Source organism: Mustela erminea, chromosome 21 (assembly GCF_009829155.1).
Source record: "Mustela erminea isolate mMusErm1 chromosome 21, mMusErm1.Pri, whole genome shotgun sequence".
Lineage (NCBI taxonomy): Eukaryota > Metazoa > Chordata > Mammalia > Carnivora > Mustelidae > Mustela > Mustela erminea.
In genome coordinates, this window is record NC_045634.1 from 25,942,850 (window position 1) to 25,963,820 (window position 20,971).

Consider the following 20,971-nt stretch of genomic DNA (forward strand, 5'->3'; position numbering starts at 1 on the left):
CTCCACGTGCGCAGGTGGGCCCAGCCACCACTCCTGTGCCTTCCTCGTGTGGCTTGGTGGGCCGCTGGCTGTTCCTCAAAGAGATTTCGCTGTATGGGACAAAGAGGCAGCGCTTCCTGTGCGGGGACCTCTGTCCCCTCCTGCCCCTCCTGCTGTGTTTCCAGCACTTGGCTGAAGCATTTGGGAAACCTCGGGGAGATTTAAAGAAAGGAGCCAGAATGTGGCTGTAGACCAGTTCAGCTCCTTCCTTGCTGTGGGACCTGGGGACAGTCACTTAATGTCTCTGTGCTCCAGTTTCATCATCTAGCCAACAGGAGTGACCATATGTACCTCTTAGGCTTGTTGGCATATGACATGAGATTAGACATGTAGAAAATCTGACCAGAGTAAATGCTTAATCACTGTAATACACCTCTGGCCCCGAGATTCTAAAAAAGGGTCATCAGTTTGTACCGACTTCAAGTCATATAGGGAGAGTCCTCTGATCCAGGTCCCTCTTAGCTTAAAATAAAGCTGCAAGGTCACATCAAGAGGGCAAATATACATTTGCAGCAAACACCATAGGGCGATATGCAAGTCCTATTTTATTTTATTTTATTTTTTTTAAGAGTTTTATTTATTTATTTGACAGACAGAGATCACAAGTAGGCAGAGAGGCAGGCAGAGAGAGAGAGGAAGGGAAGCAGGCTTCCCGCTGAGCAGAGAGCCTCATGCAGGGTTCAATTCCAGGACTCTGGGATCATGACCTGAGCTGAAGGCAGAGGCTCTAACCCACTGAGCCACCCAGGCGCCCCAAGTCCTATTTTAAATCACTAAGAGAATTCTGGGACAGGTCATCGGGCCAGTAAGGAATGGGAGGAGGGTGTTTCTAGGAAAGAGGTAGACAGAGAGGGGTGACCACTGGGTCATCAGAGAAAGAAAGGGGAGAGCCTGCCTGTTCAATGTCTCAGAAGCCATGGACAGGATTAGCATTCCCAGCACCACATGAGACGGAGAACCTAATGCTGGGCAGTGTAGCCACTGGACTGGCCACAGGCTGTTTGCCTAAAGATTGCAGAGAAGTGACTTTGCAAGGCTCACACTAAGCACTCAGTCCTGGTCCCAGATGTCCCTAGTGGTGGCTCAGAGACACCTCAGAAGGTGGGGAGAGCAAGGGACCTCCATTTATCTGGAGAGAAAGGGCTACTTGTAAGACTTGGCAATCCTAGCTCAGATTTGGGGTTGGGGGTGAGGGATCTCTGGATAGGTGCTAGAATTCTAGCAGAGTAGCTGACTGGGCTGAGCTCTGCGGGCAGGGGTTTGTCGGCATCTTACATCCTAAGTAGGTCCAGTCTGCTGCCATCTAAATGACAGGAGGCCACTTAGAGAAAGAGTCTTTGGGATACCATGCGGGGCAGAAGTCAAGATGGCTTCCTTCGGAAGTGTGGTATCACTGTAATCATGTAATTAGCCATAAGATTTAGATAATCCTGAAGCTGGTGCCCCTGACCCAGAGACACTGCTGATAGCTTCTGTGAGGGGGCACTCAGGGGCATCATTCCAGGAGCAGTCATTCATTCCTCACCTGGTCCCACTTGGGAGGGGTGCAGTCCTTGACCCTGGGCCAGAGATTTTCCCCATCTAAAACTAACTGGCAGATGCAGAGATTAAATCTCCACCTTTGGCTTCATTATGTCTCGCCGTGGTTTCACCACCGCCTTCCTAACGCAGGGACTCAGCTTGGGTTAGGCATACATTCCTTCTCACCTTGGTTCCCCATTAGTCTCCTTTTATGCCTAGTGAGTCATTTCCAGATGAGTTTTCAGAATCTTCTCTAATGGATGAGTTGTCTCTCATCTCATGTATCTCCTGGTCTTGCTCTCTGCCCCTGCACACAAAACCAGTCCTCCGTGGCGTCCTGTGTTCAGGCCAACCCACTGCCCTTTCCCTACATCAGAAGAGAGCCGTCACCAGAGGTCTTCCAGCTCCTTGGGCTAGGCCAACCCTGGGGAAAGGGTCTCTGAGATCAAAGGCCATACTTTCCCCAAGGACCTGTTCCCACAAGCTCCCATGCCTCAGATGTATTTTCCTGGAAAAGGTTACATGTTTCTAAGAGAGTTAATTGGCTTAGCTGTTTTAATAAGCTCTCTTGAGACATGTATTCAACACTTGTACACCTGGCTCCTATCACATAAAACACAGCTCACAAGGGTTATTGTTACAAGATGTGTCAAAGTTGGCAAGCTGAGCTGCACTCGGAAGGTGAGACCCGTGCTCTTGGAAGTTGGGGAAATGTGACTTTTTTTATGGACTCAACTTGGTGGTCTTTGGATAGAGCTGCCTGGAAGCAAGGGTCATTCAGGAAAGCAGTGTGCGTAGTAGACAAGTGCCTCAGCTGGGAAAGCTGATCATCAGCTGGCCTGGAGACCTTGGGACATTCACTTTGCCCATGGGAGGCCCTTGATTTCTCTCTAAAATAAAGGGGTTTGATGTAAGCCTTTCCTGAAGGGCTGTGAGCTGTGAGTTGTGCAAGGATGCCACATCCATGGGAACATCGTTCACATTATAGACATAGTAGATTTTCATATTTATTTTGACAACACTTTGGCCTACAGCAAGTCAAGTGTTGTGATAGAATCGGGTATTCAAGTAAGTCTCTGTTGGATGGTACTTAAGTGTTTTCTAAAAGGAAATGCCTTTTAAAAAAATCAAGCATGGGCTTAGTGGGGACCCTCTTTCTCCTTTAAGTTCCCTCTGACTTCATATTTTCTACTCAGGATATTTTTATTAGGTTGTAGAAGAGGATACTCACCCAGTGTGAGGTTGGAACGTCCCTCAGGAAGGTGGACTCTAGGCAGAGATAGGATGGGTCCTAAAAAATGAACCCAGGGCAGTTCTTTTCAAATCTCCCTGGGAACGTGAGGAAACAAGGTGAAGTAAAGCCAAAACATGCCCTCATGGTGTTCGTGAAACCAAAATCTTACCCCAGAGTTCCTGGTTACTTTTTTAAACTGTGAGATCCAGGCCATGGCCTTTGTTCTCCACAGATCCCCGTGCAGAGATCTAGGAATCCTGTTTTCCTCAGTCATGTGGAGGTGACCTACAGTGACCTCCATTGACCAGATTCCAGGCTTTCCCTGAAGCCATGGAAATGGCCTGAAGGCAGCAAACTCAGAGGTTGAGCAACTCACCCACTTTTCACAGATTGGGCCTGTGGTAGATCCGGAACAGGCCCACAGAATCCTGATTAGAGAACTATCTCATGCGAGCCACACAACAGCCCCCCACACCAGTCTGCTGAATTCCATCAGATAAAGACTAAAGAAGATAAAACAAAATATCTACAGTAATTCACTTAGGAATAATTAGTCTTGCTCGCTCTAAAGTTTCATTAATTTCATGTTCCCTGGCATTGTGGCTGTCATCTGTTGCTAGCTATTTCCTTTGTCAGTCATTTATTCATTCTAGGTTATAAAATTAAAGGTATGGTGGATGTGTCTGCCTTTTGAGATCTCACCAAAGAGAGACCATTCCGGATGGACAGAGCAGAAGGCTTACCCTTGTCCCAATTTCTGTCCACCTGGGTACTAGTTGAATTTCTTCTCAGGGGCACAGGGAGGTATATAGTTTCTATCAAAATTAACTGTATTTGCTGGACTTGGATTCAGGGCATCTCTGATGGGTTGAGATATAGTCCGTTTGCTCCATCATCTGGATCTGATTACCTGAGTAGATAGCAAATTATAATGCCCCATGTGCTCTGCTTTGAAGGTTCTTTCTCTCTCTTTGCTCACAGAGCTCCAGTTGTGGGACAACCTAGAGGAGAATAGATCATACCACTATCCGTCACATGTCACCTCCAACTCCCCACACTTGGTGCCCAGCTGCTCTCTGAACAAGTTACAGTTCCCATAGAGTAGAGCTACTGCTGCCTGGTTTCCTAGTTCAGCGGTCTTCAAACTGGGTTCCCAGGGATTTACGAAAGCAAAATTACTTTTAAGGAAATTAGTTCTAAGATCCTAAAGTTTCATGCACATTGCACCTATTGTCTTGACTAAAAACATGCTCTTTCCATACTTTACATAAGAAAGGAATACCCATTGGCCATGCAGAACCTTACTAAGGTGTATCACTCTGATAAATGAAAGCCTCTAGGTACCAAACAAAGGGACAGTTCAAAACACTGGTGTAGGTGTTGAGAAAGTGAATACATCTAGGGATAAAATAACAAAACTTAAAAAAAAATCAAGTATTTTCCACTGCTTGCTTTTAAATTATTTAGGAAAAACTTAATTGAGTTGTCAGCTGAAACATTATTTAAAAATTTATGATGATAGATCACTATGTGAATGTTGGCATTCGAAGAAGCAGTTCAAAGAATTAAATGACATTGGTACAACAAACTTCTTCTATTTCCATCTACTTATTTATGTGAACAACTCTCTTAGCACTTAGACTTAATAGGGATGGAATGGATTCTGAAATTGTCTTATTCTAGATCAGCCGTATTCATCCATGGGTATGTGAGTTGATTTTCAAAAGCATCCCTATTCCTTTAATTATGAAATGCATTTATTTTTTATTTTGTTTTATTTATTTATCTGAGACAGAGAGAGCACGAGTGGGGTGAGGGGAAGAGGCAGAAGCAGACTCCCTGCTGATCAGGGAATTCGAGACTCTATCCTGGGACTCTGAGATCATGACCTGAGCCAAAGGCAGAGACTTTAACCCACCCAGGTGCCCTAGAAACGTAAAATTTAAAGTATGCAAACATCTTTGTATTTTCTAGAAAGTTACAGAAGTACAAATTTATATTAGACTTCAGTAGATCAATATTTTAATTTTTTGTCATATCCAGAACCCTATGCCAAGAAGTTATTAATTAAAATATATAAATAGAAAACTAATCAAGACTGAAAATGGACCAACAATAACAATACATACTTAATGCAAAAGAAATCAAGAAAAGAGAAAAACTATCCAATATGTGATGAATACATGACATTTAGTTAGATGGCTGATTGAAACACAAAGATATCAGTAAATACAGTACATGTAGAAGTTTACTTTTTTACTGATATTTTATTATTTCAATTAATCTGAGTTATTCTATTTGTTTCAAATTCAAAAGCAGGCAAAATTAATTCACATTTTTAGAATAGTGTTTACACTTGGGAAAAGTGGGACTTGAGGTGCCTGTGTGTGATAGTGATGTTCTGTCTCCGGATCTGTGTGCCGGTTACACAGCTGCATTCACTTTATAGGAGTTCATTGACCTGTGCAATTATGATCTATTCATTTTGCGTCTCTGTTAAACTTTAATAGACATTTGCATTAAAAACAACTATCATCAGACAGGACAAAAATAAAACCGAATAGATACTGCTTATAAAAGGCATACATGAAATGTAAGTATGTGAAAAAATGTAAAGTAATAACATTTTTAAAAAGATATACGACACACAGCAAATTAACCAAGAGAGAGCTGGTGCAGCTATATGAATACCAATCAATGTACACTAAAAACCTAGACTCTTTTTTAAAATAAAGAATACTTTACATTGATATAGGGTTCAATCCACCAAGAAAATGTAACAATTCTAAACTGTAATGCTCCTAATTGTACAATCTCAAAATAAATAAAGCAAAAATTGACAGAGCTAAAGCAGTGATAGGTATGTTCACAATGATATTAGAAGATTTTTAAAACCTCTTTTCAGTAACTGAGAAAAGAACAAAAAAAATAGAAGGGTACAGAAAATTTATACAACATACTTAACATATTTACCTAATTGACATTACTAAAACACTTCACCCAACAACTGATGAATACACATTATTCTGAAGTCTACACAGAACATTTGTAAAAAATGACCATATGTTAGTCATAAAGCACTTATCAACAAATTGGAAAAGTGTGAAATCATACAGAATGTGTTCTCTGACCACAGTGTAATTAAAGTACAGTCAGTAATAGAAAACTTTAAATCCTCATGTATTGGGAAAATAGCCAGAGACTTCTAAATAATTCATGGTCCAGAGAAGAAGGTACTGTTGAAATTTAGAAAATATCTTGAATGGAAGGTTAGTGAAAATACTACATATAATGAATGTAGCAGGATAAATGTGATGCAACTAAACTCATGCCTGAAAAGAAATCAATACTCATATTGGATGGTAGTTAAGTGTTTTCTAATAGGAAATGCCTTTTAAAAAAAATCCTTTCACTAAGTCTTTGATATTTTCAAGCTAAGGTCATTTGAACTGAAAGCTCAATATATATATATCTACATATTCAAATATGAATGCTTGCATATGTAGATAAAAATAATGACTGAAAAAGAATAATCTGTCTTCATCTCAAAGAAAATTAAATTCCACCAAATGGAAAAAAGGCAATAATAACAATAAGAACAGAAATGAAGTAGAGAGCAAACATATGAGAGAGGGGGTTGACAAAGCCACATTTGTTACTAGAAAAAAATGAGGGGTGCTTGGATGGCTGTCAGTTGTCTGACTCTCGATTTTGGCTCAGGTCGTGATCTCAGGGTCATGGGATCAAGCCCCATGTTGGGTTCAGCGCTCAGCACAGAGTCTGCTTGTCTCTCTCTCTCTGTTTCTCCTCCCAGCTTGCACTATGGAAACTAGAGGCATTAAAAAGCCAGCAAAATAATATTATGAAAAATAGTATGCCAATGCATTTGAAAATGTAAATGAAATCGATTTCTGGAGAAAAATTACCAAATGGACAAAAAGAAATAGAAAATTGGAATACTTTTATATATTTTTTTAAATTAAATATTTAAAAGCCTTCCCTAGGGTTGCCTGGGTGACTTAGTCAGTTAAGCATCTGCCTTTGGCTCAGGTCATGATCCCAGGGTCCTGGGATCAAGTCCAACGTTGGACTCCTTGCTCTGCAGGGAGTCTGCTTCTCCCTTTCCCTCTGCTCTTTGCCCAGCTTGGCTCTCTCTTTCTCCCCAAATAAATAAATAAAATCTTTAAAAATAATAATAAAAAATAAATAAAAGTAGAATGTCCTAGTATTAGATGCCTCCACTAGTGAAGTTTTCAAACATGTAAGGGAGAAGTAACACCAATCTTACACAAAGTCTTTCAGAGAATGTATAATGATTAATCACATCCATAATGAGGTCAGTACAAGACTGATACTGAAATGTAGCAAGAATAGCAAAAGAAAGTTAAATTATAGGAACTTTTTTCATGAATGGAGATGTAAAAATTCTAAACAAAATATTTGTAAACTGAATCAATCAATATATAAACAGAATAATATAGGCTAACCAAATTGGGTTTATTACAGGAATAAAAGATAGGTTTCATATTTTAAAATCTATCCATGTAATTCACAACAGCAACAATAAAATTTAAAAAAATTGATCATCTTAGTAGATACATAAAAACTATTTGATAAATATCAACAAACATTCACTAAAAAAAAACTCTAGGTGAAACAAAACTGGAATTTATTAGAATGGACTTGGTAACTAGTAAAATACCTCCTTAATCTGAAAAAGACTAACTACCAATAACCCTATAGCTAAACATAATAGTTGATAGATAGTAAATGGGTTCAAGAATGAGATAAGGATACCTCCTACCATAACTTCTATTCAGAATTATATTTAGAGGTCCTATCCAGTTGGGGGATGTGGTCGGGGAGGGCAGGGGTAAAAATAAAACAAAAAGAAGAAAAAAAAAATCATCATTATTCTAGATGACTCTGCAAAAATCCAAAAGAATTCATGTTTAGAGTTAATGAGGTAAGTCTATTGATATAAGATCAATATTTAAAAACTATTGTATTTATATATACTAGGAACAAAAACGTAGAAAATGAAATTTAAAAACCAATATCATTGGGGTCACTGGGTGGCTCAGTCGGTTGAGTATCTGGTTTCAGCTTGGGTCATGATCCCAAAGTCCTGGGATCGCGCCCCATGTCGGAATCTCTATTTACCGGGAAGCCTGCCTCTCCCTCTGGCTGCTGCTGCCTCTGCTTGTGCAAACTCTCCCTCTCTCTCTCAATCTGCGTCAATAAATTAAAAAAATCTTAAAAAAAAAAATAAGACCAGTATTATTTACAATAGAATCAAAACACACACAAAAAGAGGAATAAATCTAACAAAAATAGCTTGAGAACTTTACTTGGAAAATAATTTAGAGAAATGTAAAAAGACCTTAAAAAGTGGAGGCATTGACCGCCCACTCCCCAAAATGAGCAGGGATATGCTTCCAAATATGTCCTGTCATTTGGTTATAAATCATAAACTCTTATGACCTTACTGATATACAATGTAAATTACAAAGGACATAACAAAAATTAAAAATTGAAATGGATTATTATAAAAATAAAAAAATTTTAAAAAAGTGGAGGCATATATTATGTTAATGAACTGGAAATCTTAATATTACATCAACTTTCCCAAAGTTGATCTATAGATTCAGTATAATCCCAATCAAAATTTTAGCAGCTTGTGTTTATTTGTGTGTGTGTGAATTGACAGATCAATTCTAAAATTTATATGGAAATTCAGGTTCAAGAATAGCAAAAACAGGGTGCCTGGGTGGCTCAGTGGGTTAAGCTGCTGCCTTCGACTCAGGTCATGATCTCAGGGTTCTGGAATCAAGTCCCGCATCGGGCTCTCTGCTCAGCAGGGAGCCTGCTTCCTCCTCTCTCTCTCTCTACCTACCTCTCTGCCTACTTGTGATCTCTCTCTGTCAAATAAATAAATAAAATCTTTAAAAAAAAAAAAGAATAGCAAAAACAATCTTGAGTCAAATGAATAAAACTGGAAGATTTACCCATTAAATATAGACATTTTAAAACTGCAAAAATGAACACAAAATAGTATTTACACAAGAGCAGGCAAATAGGCCAAGAGTAAAGTTCAGATACTCGTTTTAAAAAAAGATTTATCTATTTATTTGAGAGAGAGAGAGCATGAGCAGAGGCAGAGGGAGAGGGAAAGAGAATCTGAAGCAGACTCCATATTTATAAAAATGATGGGATGCTTGGGTGGCTCAGTCAGTTACATTTCTGTCTTTGGCTCAGGTTATGATCCCAGAGCCCCAGGATTGAGACCCACATGGGGCTCCCTGCTCAGTGGAGAGCGTAATAAAGATGCCTACATATACAACTTTCTTAGAATATGTTTCTAGAAGTGGTTTGCCTAGGGGAAGCATGCATACAATAAAAATTGTGTAAATATCACTTAACAACATTATTCTCAAAGGACGAGAGGGACTCAGGAATTCACACATATGTATATGTTTTCCAAACACAAGACTTGATCCATAGAGGACAGTGAAACCAATCTATGGATTGCTAATCAGTATTTTAAAAAAAAAAAAAAAAAAAAAAAAAAAACAGAATAGAATAGAACAAGGAAATATGAGCCTGCATTGTTCATAGTTTGGTGAAACTTTTTTGTATCTGCTGTGTTTCTGTACTGTTTCATGAAGCAATATGAGTATTTTGCCACAAGTTATAGAAAAAAAACGTTTTTTTATCTTTTTTAAAATTTTATTTATTTATTTGACAGAGAGATCACGAGTAGGCAGAGAGGCAGGCAGAGAGAGAGAGGAGGAAGCAGGCTCCCTGCGGAGCAGAGAGCCCGATGCAGGGCTCAAAGGCAAAGGCAGAGTCTTAACCCACTGAGTCACCCAGGCGCCCCTAGAAAAAACGTTTGTAAAATGTTCCTGTAGATGAGCTCTTCAGGCATGCCTTCTGGTTTCCAACACTCATTTTTTTATTTCCTTTTCTTGTTAACTGCCTTGATAAGAAGTTTTATAACCATAATAAATTGCAGCAGGGATGGCAACCTTCCTGATTTGCTTCCGACCTAAATGAAAATGCGTCCCGTGAAGTTTCGAAAAGGAGAATTTTCACCGTAGTTAATATCTAGTGCATCAGTGAAAGTCTCATTTCCTCTTTACATCAAGTTACATAAGGGGTTTCTTTTTCATTTGTAAGCAGTTGGGTTTATATTTAGTGAACTGTTACGATTAATCCCTAATTTTATTGCCTGAGGTCAGATAACATGCATGGTGGCCTATAAAATTTCTGCTTTTTGGAAGTTATTGAGATTTTCTTCGTGGACTGGAATACGATCAACTTTTCTCTTCGGTTTGATAATGTTGAATATTCTGTAATAGTAAAATTTTCAATATCTCTTGAATCCAGTGTATTGTTAGTAACGTTCAAATCCTCTATATCTGTGAATAAAACAAGATGAAATGAGAGAGGGGAGACAAACTATAAGAGACTCTTAATCATAGGAAACAAACAGGGTTGCTGGAGGGGAAGGGGGCGTGGGTTGGGTAACTAGGTGATGGACATTGGGGAGGGTATGTGATGTAATGAGCACTGGGTATTATATAAGACTGATGAATCATTGACCTCTACCTCTGAAACTAATAATACATTAAATGTTAATTAATTGAATTTAAATTTAAAAAATTCAAATCCTCTATATCTTTATGTAGCTATATTTTATATATCATTTATTCTTAAGTTGTCATTCAAATCTTCCACCCAGATTGCAAATTTGCACTTTATTTTCCCAAGACCACTGTGTGTGTGTTGTTTGGGACTTCATCAAGATCAAAAGCTTCTCCACAACAAAGGAAACAGTCAACAAAACAAAGAGGCAGCACACGGAATGGGAGAAGATATTTGCAATTGACAGTACAGACAAAGGGCTGATATCCAAGATCTACTCAAACTCAACACAGACAAAACAGATAATCATGTCAAGAAATGGGCAGAAGACATAAACAGACACTTCTCCAAAGAAGACATACAAATGGCTAACTGACACATGAAAAATATTCATCATCATTAGCCATCAGGGAGATTCAAATCAAAATCACATTGAGATACCACCTTACACCAGTTAGAATGTATGTTAATGATATGTAAACAATCATACCCATTCTTATTATTTATTTTTGTTGAGATAAAATTATATTAAAATTGTATTTTTTCAGGTATACAACAAAATCATTTGACATTATATGGTGAAATAATTATCACACTTGTTCTTAGCCAAAAGGCTGAGAAACAATGTGAAATAATTATCACAATAAGTCTAGTTAACGTTCCCTACCACACATAGTCATAAATTATTCTTTCTTATGATGAGAACTTTTAAGATCTCCCCTCTTAACAAGCATACACCTTCTTAACTGTTAAGGTGGATTTATAGCTGTTTCAGGTTTTTGAGACTACCTTTGGGGTGTTTTTTTGGTTCAGGGGGTGGGTTCCATCCATTCTTTGTATCTAAAATTTCTGTGTCGTTTTATATCAAGTGTAAATTTTTCAAGTATTTTATAGTTGGATTGTGTTTGTTTCATCTTCACATTCTTTCAGAGCTTAATCCATTCACATTTATTTTGAAACAAGTATAGTTGGTTTTCTCTTGTATTGATTTCAGATTTTATTGGTTTTTTTTTCTAATGGTTACTCTAGACATACCAACATGCATCTTTAGCTTTTTCATGTTCTACCCTGAAATAATACTATATTACTTCACAATGAATTTAGAGTTTTTAAATTTTATAATGCCATTTATCCACTTATACATTCTTTATGTTCTTATTGTCATCTATTTTACTTATGCATATATTGTAAATCCCATAATATATTGTTTCAAATTTTGCTTTAAATAGTCAATCATCTCTTAAAGAAATTTCTTATATGTTTACCCTTTCTGGCCAACATTTGTGTCATCTGTGGACCTGGTTCTGTTGAATATTTTTCTCTTGATTAGGAGGCACATTTTATTACTTCTTAGTACATCTCATGATTTTTTATTATATGCCAAACATTATGTAAAAAAGAACAGTAGAGGGTGCAACAAATGATATTTCCCCTGAGAAAAATTCATGCCTCTTCCTATGTTAGATCTTTAGGATGGAGGCTAAGTCAATCTAATCTGTAGTTGAGCTTGGTCTGGGGGATTTTGAAGCTTTAGCTAGATTTACTTTGCCACTAGTTTCAAATGTCCTGAGGGAAGATAACGGTTATCCTTTTATCAGGCCTTGGAATTTGTCCAGCAGAGAACTCTCTGGTCTTTACATGGAAAGTTTACGTTTCCTACTTTTTGAATCACTGAGTTCTTTTTCTCTTCAGCAGTGTCCTCAGCTTTCTGCAGTTTGGAAGGTCCCTCTCCCCTCTGATGTTCTGTCCCCAGCCTCTGATGAGCTGTTGCCTTGCCCCTCATTTTAAACTTCATATGTTACACTTTTTTCCCCAAAGGTCTCCTCCCGAATGCTCTAGGATAGAGACCCTGACTGACACATTTTTGTTTCCGCTATGTCTGACCACAGTGACTAGTGCATAGTAGGTACCCGGTAATAGTCAATGAACTTAAACTGAGACTTGCTCATCCCTCTTCTGCCCTATAGTTCAATAATAAGGTTGGGTATCTCTTCCTCAGAGCAAATACTTCTACTCGTCCAGGAGTCTGGGGCAGTGAAGCTGAGGCTGTAGTAACTCCTAACATCAGAATGCCCTTAATTCTTTTACTTCGTTTTGGGGTGCTGGGTGGCTCAGTCAGTTTGGCCTCTGACTCTTGATTTTGGCTCAGGTCATGATCTCAGGCTCATGGGATCAAGCCCCATGCCCAGCTCTGTGCTCAACATGGAGGCTGCTTGTCCCTCTCCCTCTGCTCTTCCCCACCTTCTCCCCTCCCTGCACCCCACTCATGTGCTCTCTCCATCTGAAATAAATAAATAAAATCTTTTTAAAAAATTATTTTCCTTCATTTTGGGAGAGGCAAAGACGTGTCTCAGATCCTCGCTTTAATTCAGTGATTTTTAGGCTTGCTAATTTGGTGTGGCATTTCTAAGTTCAGTTAGACTACAGAAATACTTATTTTTTTATTCCAGAACTAATCAGATACTACCTAATACTTGATTTTAGAATAGACAAAGACACACTAGAAGACTTAGCAGTTATGAAAAAATTCTATGGAAAAAAGTTTTAAATGAGAGCTTTCTGTGTATGAATTAATTTTGTTTCAAGTTGGGAAAGACCAACATTATCCAATTTTTGCTGGTCCCTGTTATGGGACACCCATGTCCCATAGGAACGACATTTGAGAACCTCTACTCCAGTTAAACAAAATTGCAGTTAAATATGCCACTTATCAGCAGTAAGTTCTTTTATTTCATGAAAATGAACCAAGATTTTATTTTGACTAATGGTGTTTGCTTCCTGAAATAAGCTCAAAAACCTACCTTAATTATTAAAGAAAGTAACCATTTGCCATCTTTTTCCTTCTTAGGCTGTGAGGTGGAGATTCTTGGGGTCAGACCTACTTACTGCCTAGAATATAAAAACGTCCCGACAGATATCAATTTTGCCAATGCTGTGAGCGATGCTCTTGACTCCCTCAAGTAAGTGTCCCAAAGTTTCAGCCAATCATTGTTCCTCATTATTTCCAGGACCACTAATGAATGCTAAAGTGAATTAAGAGGGTTTGGTACCGGTGGAGTAATGTCTCCAAGAGGTGGTTAACCTCTTGCGTGATGACCGTTAACTGCTACCAGAGAGCCATTGTGAGTGAGTCCTTTCAGGTAGGGGCACTCTTCGTAAGTGTTGAATCAAGAGCAAGAAAGTCCAAAAGGGTGTGAGACTTTCTTCTTTACGTTGATGGACCACAGAGAAGCAATATGAAGGTCAAGATCTCTCTAATTAAGATTTAGGGAATGCCTGAATTTCAGAAAATGTCATTATTTGGTTAAAAGGGTGGATCTTTGGGGAAATAAATTTGAAAAAATTGCCTGCTCTCCCCATATCTTGGCAATGTGTGAAACACATTAGCGCATTAGAAGATAGAACCTTTTATTCCTCCCACGTGGAAAAATGACACAGAACTTTAAAAATGCAGAAATCATTCATGGTGTCTAAAATAGCACACAAGAGTCTGTCAGAGAATCTGATCAACAAGAAAGGTCAGGAGAAAGCCTCAAGGCTGTCTCAGACGCCGCTAGATGTGGAAGTCAAGATGGGAGACCAGGTGGGCTGTACCTGAGTAATCAGCAACCAAGAGGCCGTAGATGTTGGGAGCTCTCTCATTTCCAGGACCAGATTTGCAGTCGCCTTGGCTGCTGAGTGGGCCTCCTGGGTAGCATCAAGGCAGAAGACCCGTAGCATTCAGTTTGGACCCCAGGCAGGGACCGTAATCCTCTCAGGAGAAAGAGCCTGGTTTTAAAGCTGGGCAGACTCCAAGGGCCACCAGATCCTAGGCACTGCGTACAACTCACCAGCGGAAACCGCATGAATTGGCCCATAGCTGAGATTGCCCCAGGTATAGAACTGACCAGTTATGAATCCCATTCTTGCCATCACCACCCCAAACATCGCAGGGAGCACCAGTCACCCCCACAGAACTGTACAGGGAGAAAACAACACCCCTCCCTTCGCTGCTTCTTAGAATAATTCCACTTCCAGGAGACCTACCAAGAGGGCGTGCTTTGAGGCACAGGAATGTTCAGGCTCTGACAGACTGGAGAGAAAATAGGTTTGAAATACTTAAAAACTGAGATGTAACAAATTTTAAAGTTTAGATTTTTTTTTTTTTTTCTGGAGGGAAAAGGGAAGGGACAGGGTCTGGAATGAACTTTAAATAAATATTATTAACTATTGAATAAATATTCTTCAACATATGGTTTGTAAATCATGTGTGTTATACGATCCTGCCTCCTACCTACTCTGCTTTCTTTTCCTTGCCCACAAGTGCTAGAAAACCACACACACATGTGATGGCCTGGAATATCATGTTACAAAGTAGTTTGTGCAGAGCAGCAGGGTACTACATGCACAGCAGATGAGCAGAGCTAGAATTCTGGAATAGCTCTGTGTCCCTACAGTGCTGTTTCCAACATATCCAAAAAGCTGGCCCCCCCTACAGACTGTGGCCGCACTAAATATGAACATTTAGAACATAGTTGTCATACAGATACCTCCAAAGAACCCAACACTCCGGGAGTGTAATCATTTTCACATTCATCTTGCCTTGTCAGCCGAATGGTTCTTCACTGTATCCAACCCAGTGATTCAGCCCGTGGGGAGGCACACAGACCCAACAGGCTCAGGTTAGCCAGTGCCCGCTGGCTGGCCCATCCAAGCAGGCTTCCTCGTCCTGAGGCATCACGGCATGCTAGAGGAACAAGTGCTGGGCTCTGACTCCTAGAGAAAGTTCTGTTTCTCTGTTTCTAGAGAAGTTTTACTTTTTCCCTTTTCAAGCAACATGGCAAAGCTCTGGAACACTGGGGAACAACATCTTTACCTTAGAGCACAGCATTTAGAAAGGGGAAGGATTAAGTGGTGTGTGTGTGTGTGTGTGTGTGTGTTTAGCAAAGGCACTGGGATCCCCTGGACAGAAAAGGCTACCAGGAACTGCAGGCCCAAGAAGCTGGCCCTGGGCTAGGCCTCTACCTGGTGTGACCTGACGCCAGCCACCACATTGTTCAATTGGCACTTTACACACTGTAGTCTACATGAAAGGCCTTGAACTCCAGGGCATGGCATGCATGTGATCTACCAGGGAACGATGCTTCTGCAGTTGGGCAGTGAAGGCCAAGACAGGATGGAATCAGGCCAGTGCAATTGTCTTGTGGGGTCTTCATACTGTCAAAGTTAACAGAGTCACCAGAAAGGGCCCCTGTAAATAGTGGTTGGAAAGCTGGAGAGCCACCATTTCTAAAACTAGTCAGGGCTTGAAATGAGACAGAGGGATAAAAGGAAGAAAGACAATAGGCCAGATGATACCTATTGCCTGTGGAAAGCAGTAAGATGAGCTAGGCTCTCTTGCAAAGAAAAAGAAGGAACCTCCTTTAACCAACCTATGCAGGTTGATTGATTGATTTAGAGCGGGGACATGAGGGGGAGAGGGAGAGGGAGAGAGAGACTCTTAAGCAGGTTCCATGGAGCCCAACGTGGGGCTTGATCACAGGACCCTGAGATCATGACCTGAGCTGAAACCAAGAGTGCGACCCTTAGCTGACTGAGCCACCCAAACACCCCTAACCTGTATGTTTGAATTCTTTTGCTCTGTGTGTTAGGCAAAGACACATTAATTATTTATCTTTCCATCAGATGGCCCACAAACTAGGAGCAAACTTTGGACTCCATAGCTTACCTCTTGGTTTCTGCTCAGCTCTGTCTCAAAATTCCTACCTATCATTTGAAGAGTGCTTAGAGTTCACACGAGTGTGCAAACACAGGCACACACACATTTTTCCTGATCAGTACTGCTTTCAGAGTGTCTCTGTCTGCTCTGCTCTTAGTCTGAGAGGCAGAGAGAATGGGATAAAGGATAGATAGGTTTTTACAGAAGGCAGTTAAGATTGACCTATGGACAGCGTTTCAGCAAAGGGTCCAGCTCAGCCAAGAAGCTGCACGGTTCTGTGGGAAGGGGTAGTCCCATTTCCATGTTTGATCTGGGCATTGCCTTCCAGGCCTCATAAAGCTTTATTGACCCAAGTCATATCCACAGTAGATGCTACCTCAGCACCTGACAACCTCTAGCCTAGAGGGAAGGAGAAGATGAAAAGAATTCATGTCTTCAGCACCCACCGGCTAGCATTGTGTCAAAGGCGCCATCGCCGTTGACCCGTTCTGCTGTCACATCTACTGGACTGCTCAGGTGTCGTCTTCCCCCTCTTACAAAGAGCCCGCTGACTCTCCCAAAGTTACATTCGTTGCCTTGGGTCACCCACAGCTAGCAGGTGGTGGAGCCGGAGCCCAGGTCTGAGCAAGAAGCGCCTGGATGTTTCAGAGTCAACGTCGCAGCTCTTCTTCTGGTCTGCACCCATACCTCTGACATACCCCAAAACCCAATCAGATGGAGGGGATGGCTCCTTCCAAGTCACCCCTGTGGGGCTGTCCTGGGTCCAGGGCTCATGAGGGCCTGAGGTGGACTGGCAGCCATTGTGGTCTGTCTGCTGTTTGCCATGTCCAGCAGTACAGGGCCTCGGTCACAGGCATGTTAGTTGCCATGACTCCACACACGGGGACAGTGAAGCGATTCCCCCACTCACACAGCCACAACAGGAAGCTGTTTGCCATCACATCACTTAGAACTTCCTCCTGGAAGTTCTGTTTGTAGGCTAGTCATGCTTTGGCAGGCAGGAAAAGGGGCATGAGTAGCTCCTCTGGGGGTTACAGAGTGTGGGGGCAGCAGTTTTGACAGTGGTGACAGCTCTGAAGGCCTGGAGGGGCCAGGAGGCTACTCCCAGGAGACGCCTGATGCTGCCTCTGGAAAGGATTGGTCAAGTAACAACCGGCCAATGGGAGCAGTGGACACAGCCCCTGTCCATTGTCAAGCTCTATGGAAAACAGCTCCAGAGGAATTCCATTAGGATCCCAGAACATCAGTGGCTGCTGGTGGCCATAAAGGAACGGATGGATGATGCGATGGTTCTTTCCACAGACCACCGGGCAGCTGGAGCAATTGTCCTGGCCTTTGTCCCTCCTCCCCGTGGACTCTAAGGGAAGGGGCTCGGCACACAGGCTGACAGCGTCCGGCCGCATCTGGAAGGAAGAGAGAAATGGAAGGCACCCCCTTCCCTTTGCTTCCCTGTTGCTGTGTGTCCAGCACTTCACAGACATCAGCTTGTTCCATACCCAGTGTAGTCCTCTGTGGAGGTCCTTCACAGGGCACGTCGAGGCTTCCAGATATTTCTGCTGTTCTCGAGACCACCCGCATAGCAAGGTTCCCATCTTTGAACCCAGATATGTATAATTCCAATGCCCTATCGAAGTGTTATCTTCAAAACTAACTTCTGTCATGTGCTCAGTACCTACGTATGTGAGAATTATGCCCAAGTTCAAAGCACTTTATTTCTGAGGGGATCCGGGGATGACCCGGCTGCTTGAAGGGAGAATGTGAGAAGCACACGTGTGAAGGAAAGAAATGATAGAGTACGATGGCGTACGATTATCATGAAAAGCCAAAAATGCTTCCCAACTTAGAGGACAACCAGACCATGACCTTCGAGACTGCTTTCTCCATCAGGGAAAATAACCTTCATCTTACTGGCTTCCTACAGAGTAACAGCTAAGTTTACACAGTCCGGGCTCGAGTGGGTCATAAAATCTGGTGACCCATAAGTAAGTTTATTAGACACCTGTCTTTTAGGACAGGGGCATGACAGGCAGCTGTTTTGGGGGGCCTTATTTCTACGTTTTGGATCATTTTTCTTAACAGTTGGTAACTTCAACCATCCCTTTGAATTGCCCCCCATTTCTCTCTCCCTAAGTCTTCTCCTTCCAACTCACTTCAGTCAGGAAAACGGATGTGAGGTTATGAACTTTTACACTGAATAGAGATCTGGACAGCTTCTTAAGTTGATGGGGGACTTGGGTGTCTCTGATACCCTAGGGCTGAGGGCTCCTTGCAGCTCTCAAGTACTGGGCTGACAGCCATATGTCCTTAGACTCAGTTCCTGGACCCCTTAAAGCTATAAATTATAAACGGCCAACAAGAGGTCTGCAGGCATTTCCACCCAACTCCTCACCCAACTGCTCCATTACAAATGAGCTGACCCGTGATGGAGACCAGATCCATGTGGAAAACTGCTGCCGACCAATAGTCTGTCCGCTAAACTACAAACAGGCAAGAGCTCTCAGCCCTCGAAGACTTGGGTCCCTAACGAATCAACGGAGCTCCAGCCTGGAAATCTTTTCCAAAGGCGCCCGCATAAATCCCTGACTCGCCAGTGTTCGTGGCACCTGGGGTCGGCAGCTCCTTTGAAGGAAGTCATCAGATGAATCCGTGACATTGGCTTCCCGATCACACAGAGATTTGTGGGTACGGCGCAGAGCCTGCAGGAGACTAGCCAAGGGTCTGCTGCGTTCAGGGGAAGAGTCTGCATTGAAGTGACCTAAAAGCATGTCATTGAAATTGAAAGCAACTGTCAGCCCGTTTATGCAAATTTCCCCCATGCAAGCCCTACCCTGGAAGCACGCACACTTAAACCCGGATACCCTGTGTGAACCCGCACATTTGAGCAGCTACATGTGCAAGTGCATAAAGCATGTAAAGGCTGAGACTCATCTGAGGGCGAGATTTTCTGGAAGGTTGCATCGCATCCGTTAGTTTAGCCATGTGACCAACACGGGCCTCACAGCAGTTTAGGGATGTGTATGCAAGTGCCATTTCCTGGCGAGACATTTTATGCTTATGCGCCGCCCACACCCTTGCGGGCCTTGCGGTGACTTTTTGTTCTCTACCATCTATAGATGGGTGAGTCATTCACACGTTAGCGGGTATGAATAATGATAATATCACTTTTGAAAAACACCTGACCCGGTCCCGGTTGCGGAGGAGGAGAGTGGTAATGGTATTTGTTAAGGAAGGGCCGGTTTGCTGTGCTCTAAAAAAAGAACACACCCGACCAGCAATTTCACTTAACTTGAAACGAATGTCCCCTCAAAAACATAAATGAAGTGCCCCTCAGGGAATGCATAGAACGTCACAGCATCATTAAAGGGCACGCCCTCAGGACAAGCAGGACCATAATGAAGGAAGATGCTAGGTGCAATATTGTCTGAAAACCATCCCCGATGTAGTGAAAGGAGTAGACACGGACTTTCAAAAACCCGGGCTGGTAGAATGTTCTGATCTTGGAGATTCATGTTTCCAGGTCTAGCTATGTCTCTGTGAGGCCTTGAGTATGTCCTAGAATCCTTTCTGGCCTATTCCCCACCTGCAAAATGTTCAAATGCGTTTCTATAAGGACGCTTACCATAGTAGTTCCGGAAATCCAAGACAATCCAGCCCACAGACATGGCACATTATCCTTCAAGAAGGGATTCTTATAAGACAGTAAGGACTATTTCCACAAGAAGAATAAGCCGAATGCTGCCCCATTATTGTGGGCCGTTGAGTTCTTAGTGGTTGTGGTCCAGGCTTTGTAGTCAGCCCAACATGGGTTTGAGTCCTAGTTCCATCTCTCACTGGCTGTGTAATGCAGGCAACTGTACTGAGCTCTCTGTTCAATGCATTCCTATCCTAAACGGTTGCTGTGAGGATTAAATAATGATGGAAAAGCCTTCAACACAGTGTGTCATTTACTGAGCACTTACTATTAGTAGACTTTCAACTGTTATAGAGCACCAACTGTATGCCAAATACAGTAGGCCACAACTGAGCTACAATAGAGCATGAATCGACATCCCCCCAAAGAGCTTCACAGCTTAGAGTCATCAAGAGGCAACTACAGCCCAGCATGGAAGAGCATTTACCAGGAGATGAGCCTGGAGAGCCGCAGGGGCGCCCGGGGGGGCTGCCCAGCTGAGCCTGGGGCACCAGAGCCAGCTTCCTGGGAGAGGCACCATCTCCCCTGAGACCTGGAGGAGGCGTGAGAGCTGTTTTTAACTCTGACCGTGCAAACCACTCTCTGAACTTCCGGGAGGCAATTTTCCGTCCTCTGTGGATTGCAAGACCCAAGGCACAGCAGGCTCTGAGGTCACACGTTCTTGTACTGCTCATGTTCCAAGTGTTGGGGCAGACTCACCGGGAGACACCACGCCATCTCATTGGTGTGTGTGCCCTTAAAATATGGCTCTTCTGGAGAAATAAGGCAATCCACCAAGAGTGTTGATTATTAGCTTCTGTAAAGCGCAAGCAAAGGAATTAGCTTGAATTTCTTCTGCATTGCTTCAACTTCTGTCAGTCACTATAACTGCTCCCGTCATAAGCGTCATCATCAGCCTCATGACTGTTTCATTTGGGTGCTTTGGGGGGAAGTCGTGGGCAAAGCTTGGCGGGAGGTGGTGGAAAGCCCTGTGTGAGGGAGGGAGGTACCTCACACCGCTTTTTTCTCCCCTGCCTGGCTCTGCAGGTCTCCTGCTCCAATTGAGATCACTAGTTCCTGGTCATTCTTAGCCCAGCATCAAGGGCTTGGATTATTAGTCCTCTGCCATTATCAGTATCATCAGCACTCTGGCCAAGAGGGA

General features: G+C 42.1%; 1 protein-coding gene across 2 annotated transcripts in view; it reads left to right on the plus strand.

Moving 5' to 3' along the window:
* The window catches only part of ENPP6 (ectonucleotide pyrophosphatase/phosphodiesterase 6), a 108,057-nt gene that overhangs the window by 61,733 nt on the left and 25,353 nt on the right, over nt 1-20,971 (plus strand). For both annotated transcript variants that reach the window (XM_032328878.1, XM_032328877.1), the window contains exon 3: nt 13,290-13,401. In XM_032328878.1, coding sequence (XP_032184769.1) covers nt 13,290-13,401 — 112 coding nt within the window. The remainder of the gene's footprint in view (nt 1-13,289; nt 13,402-20,971) is intronic.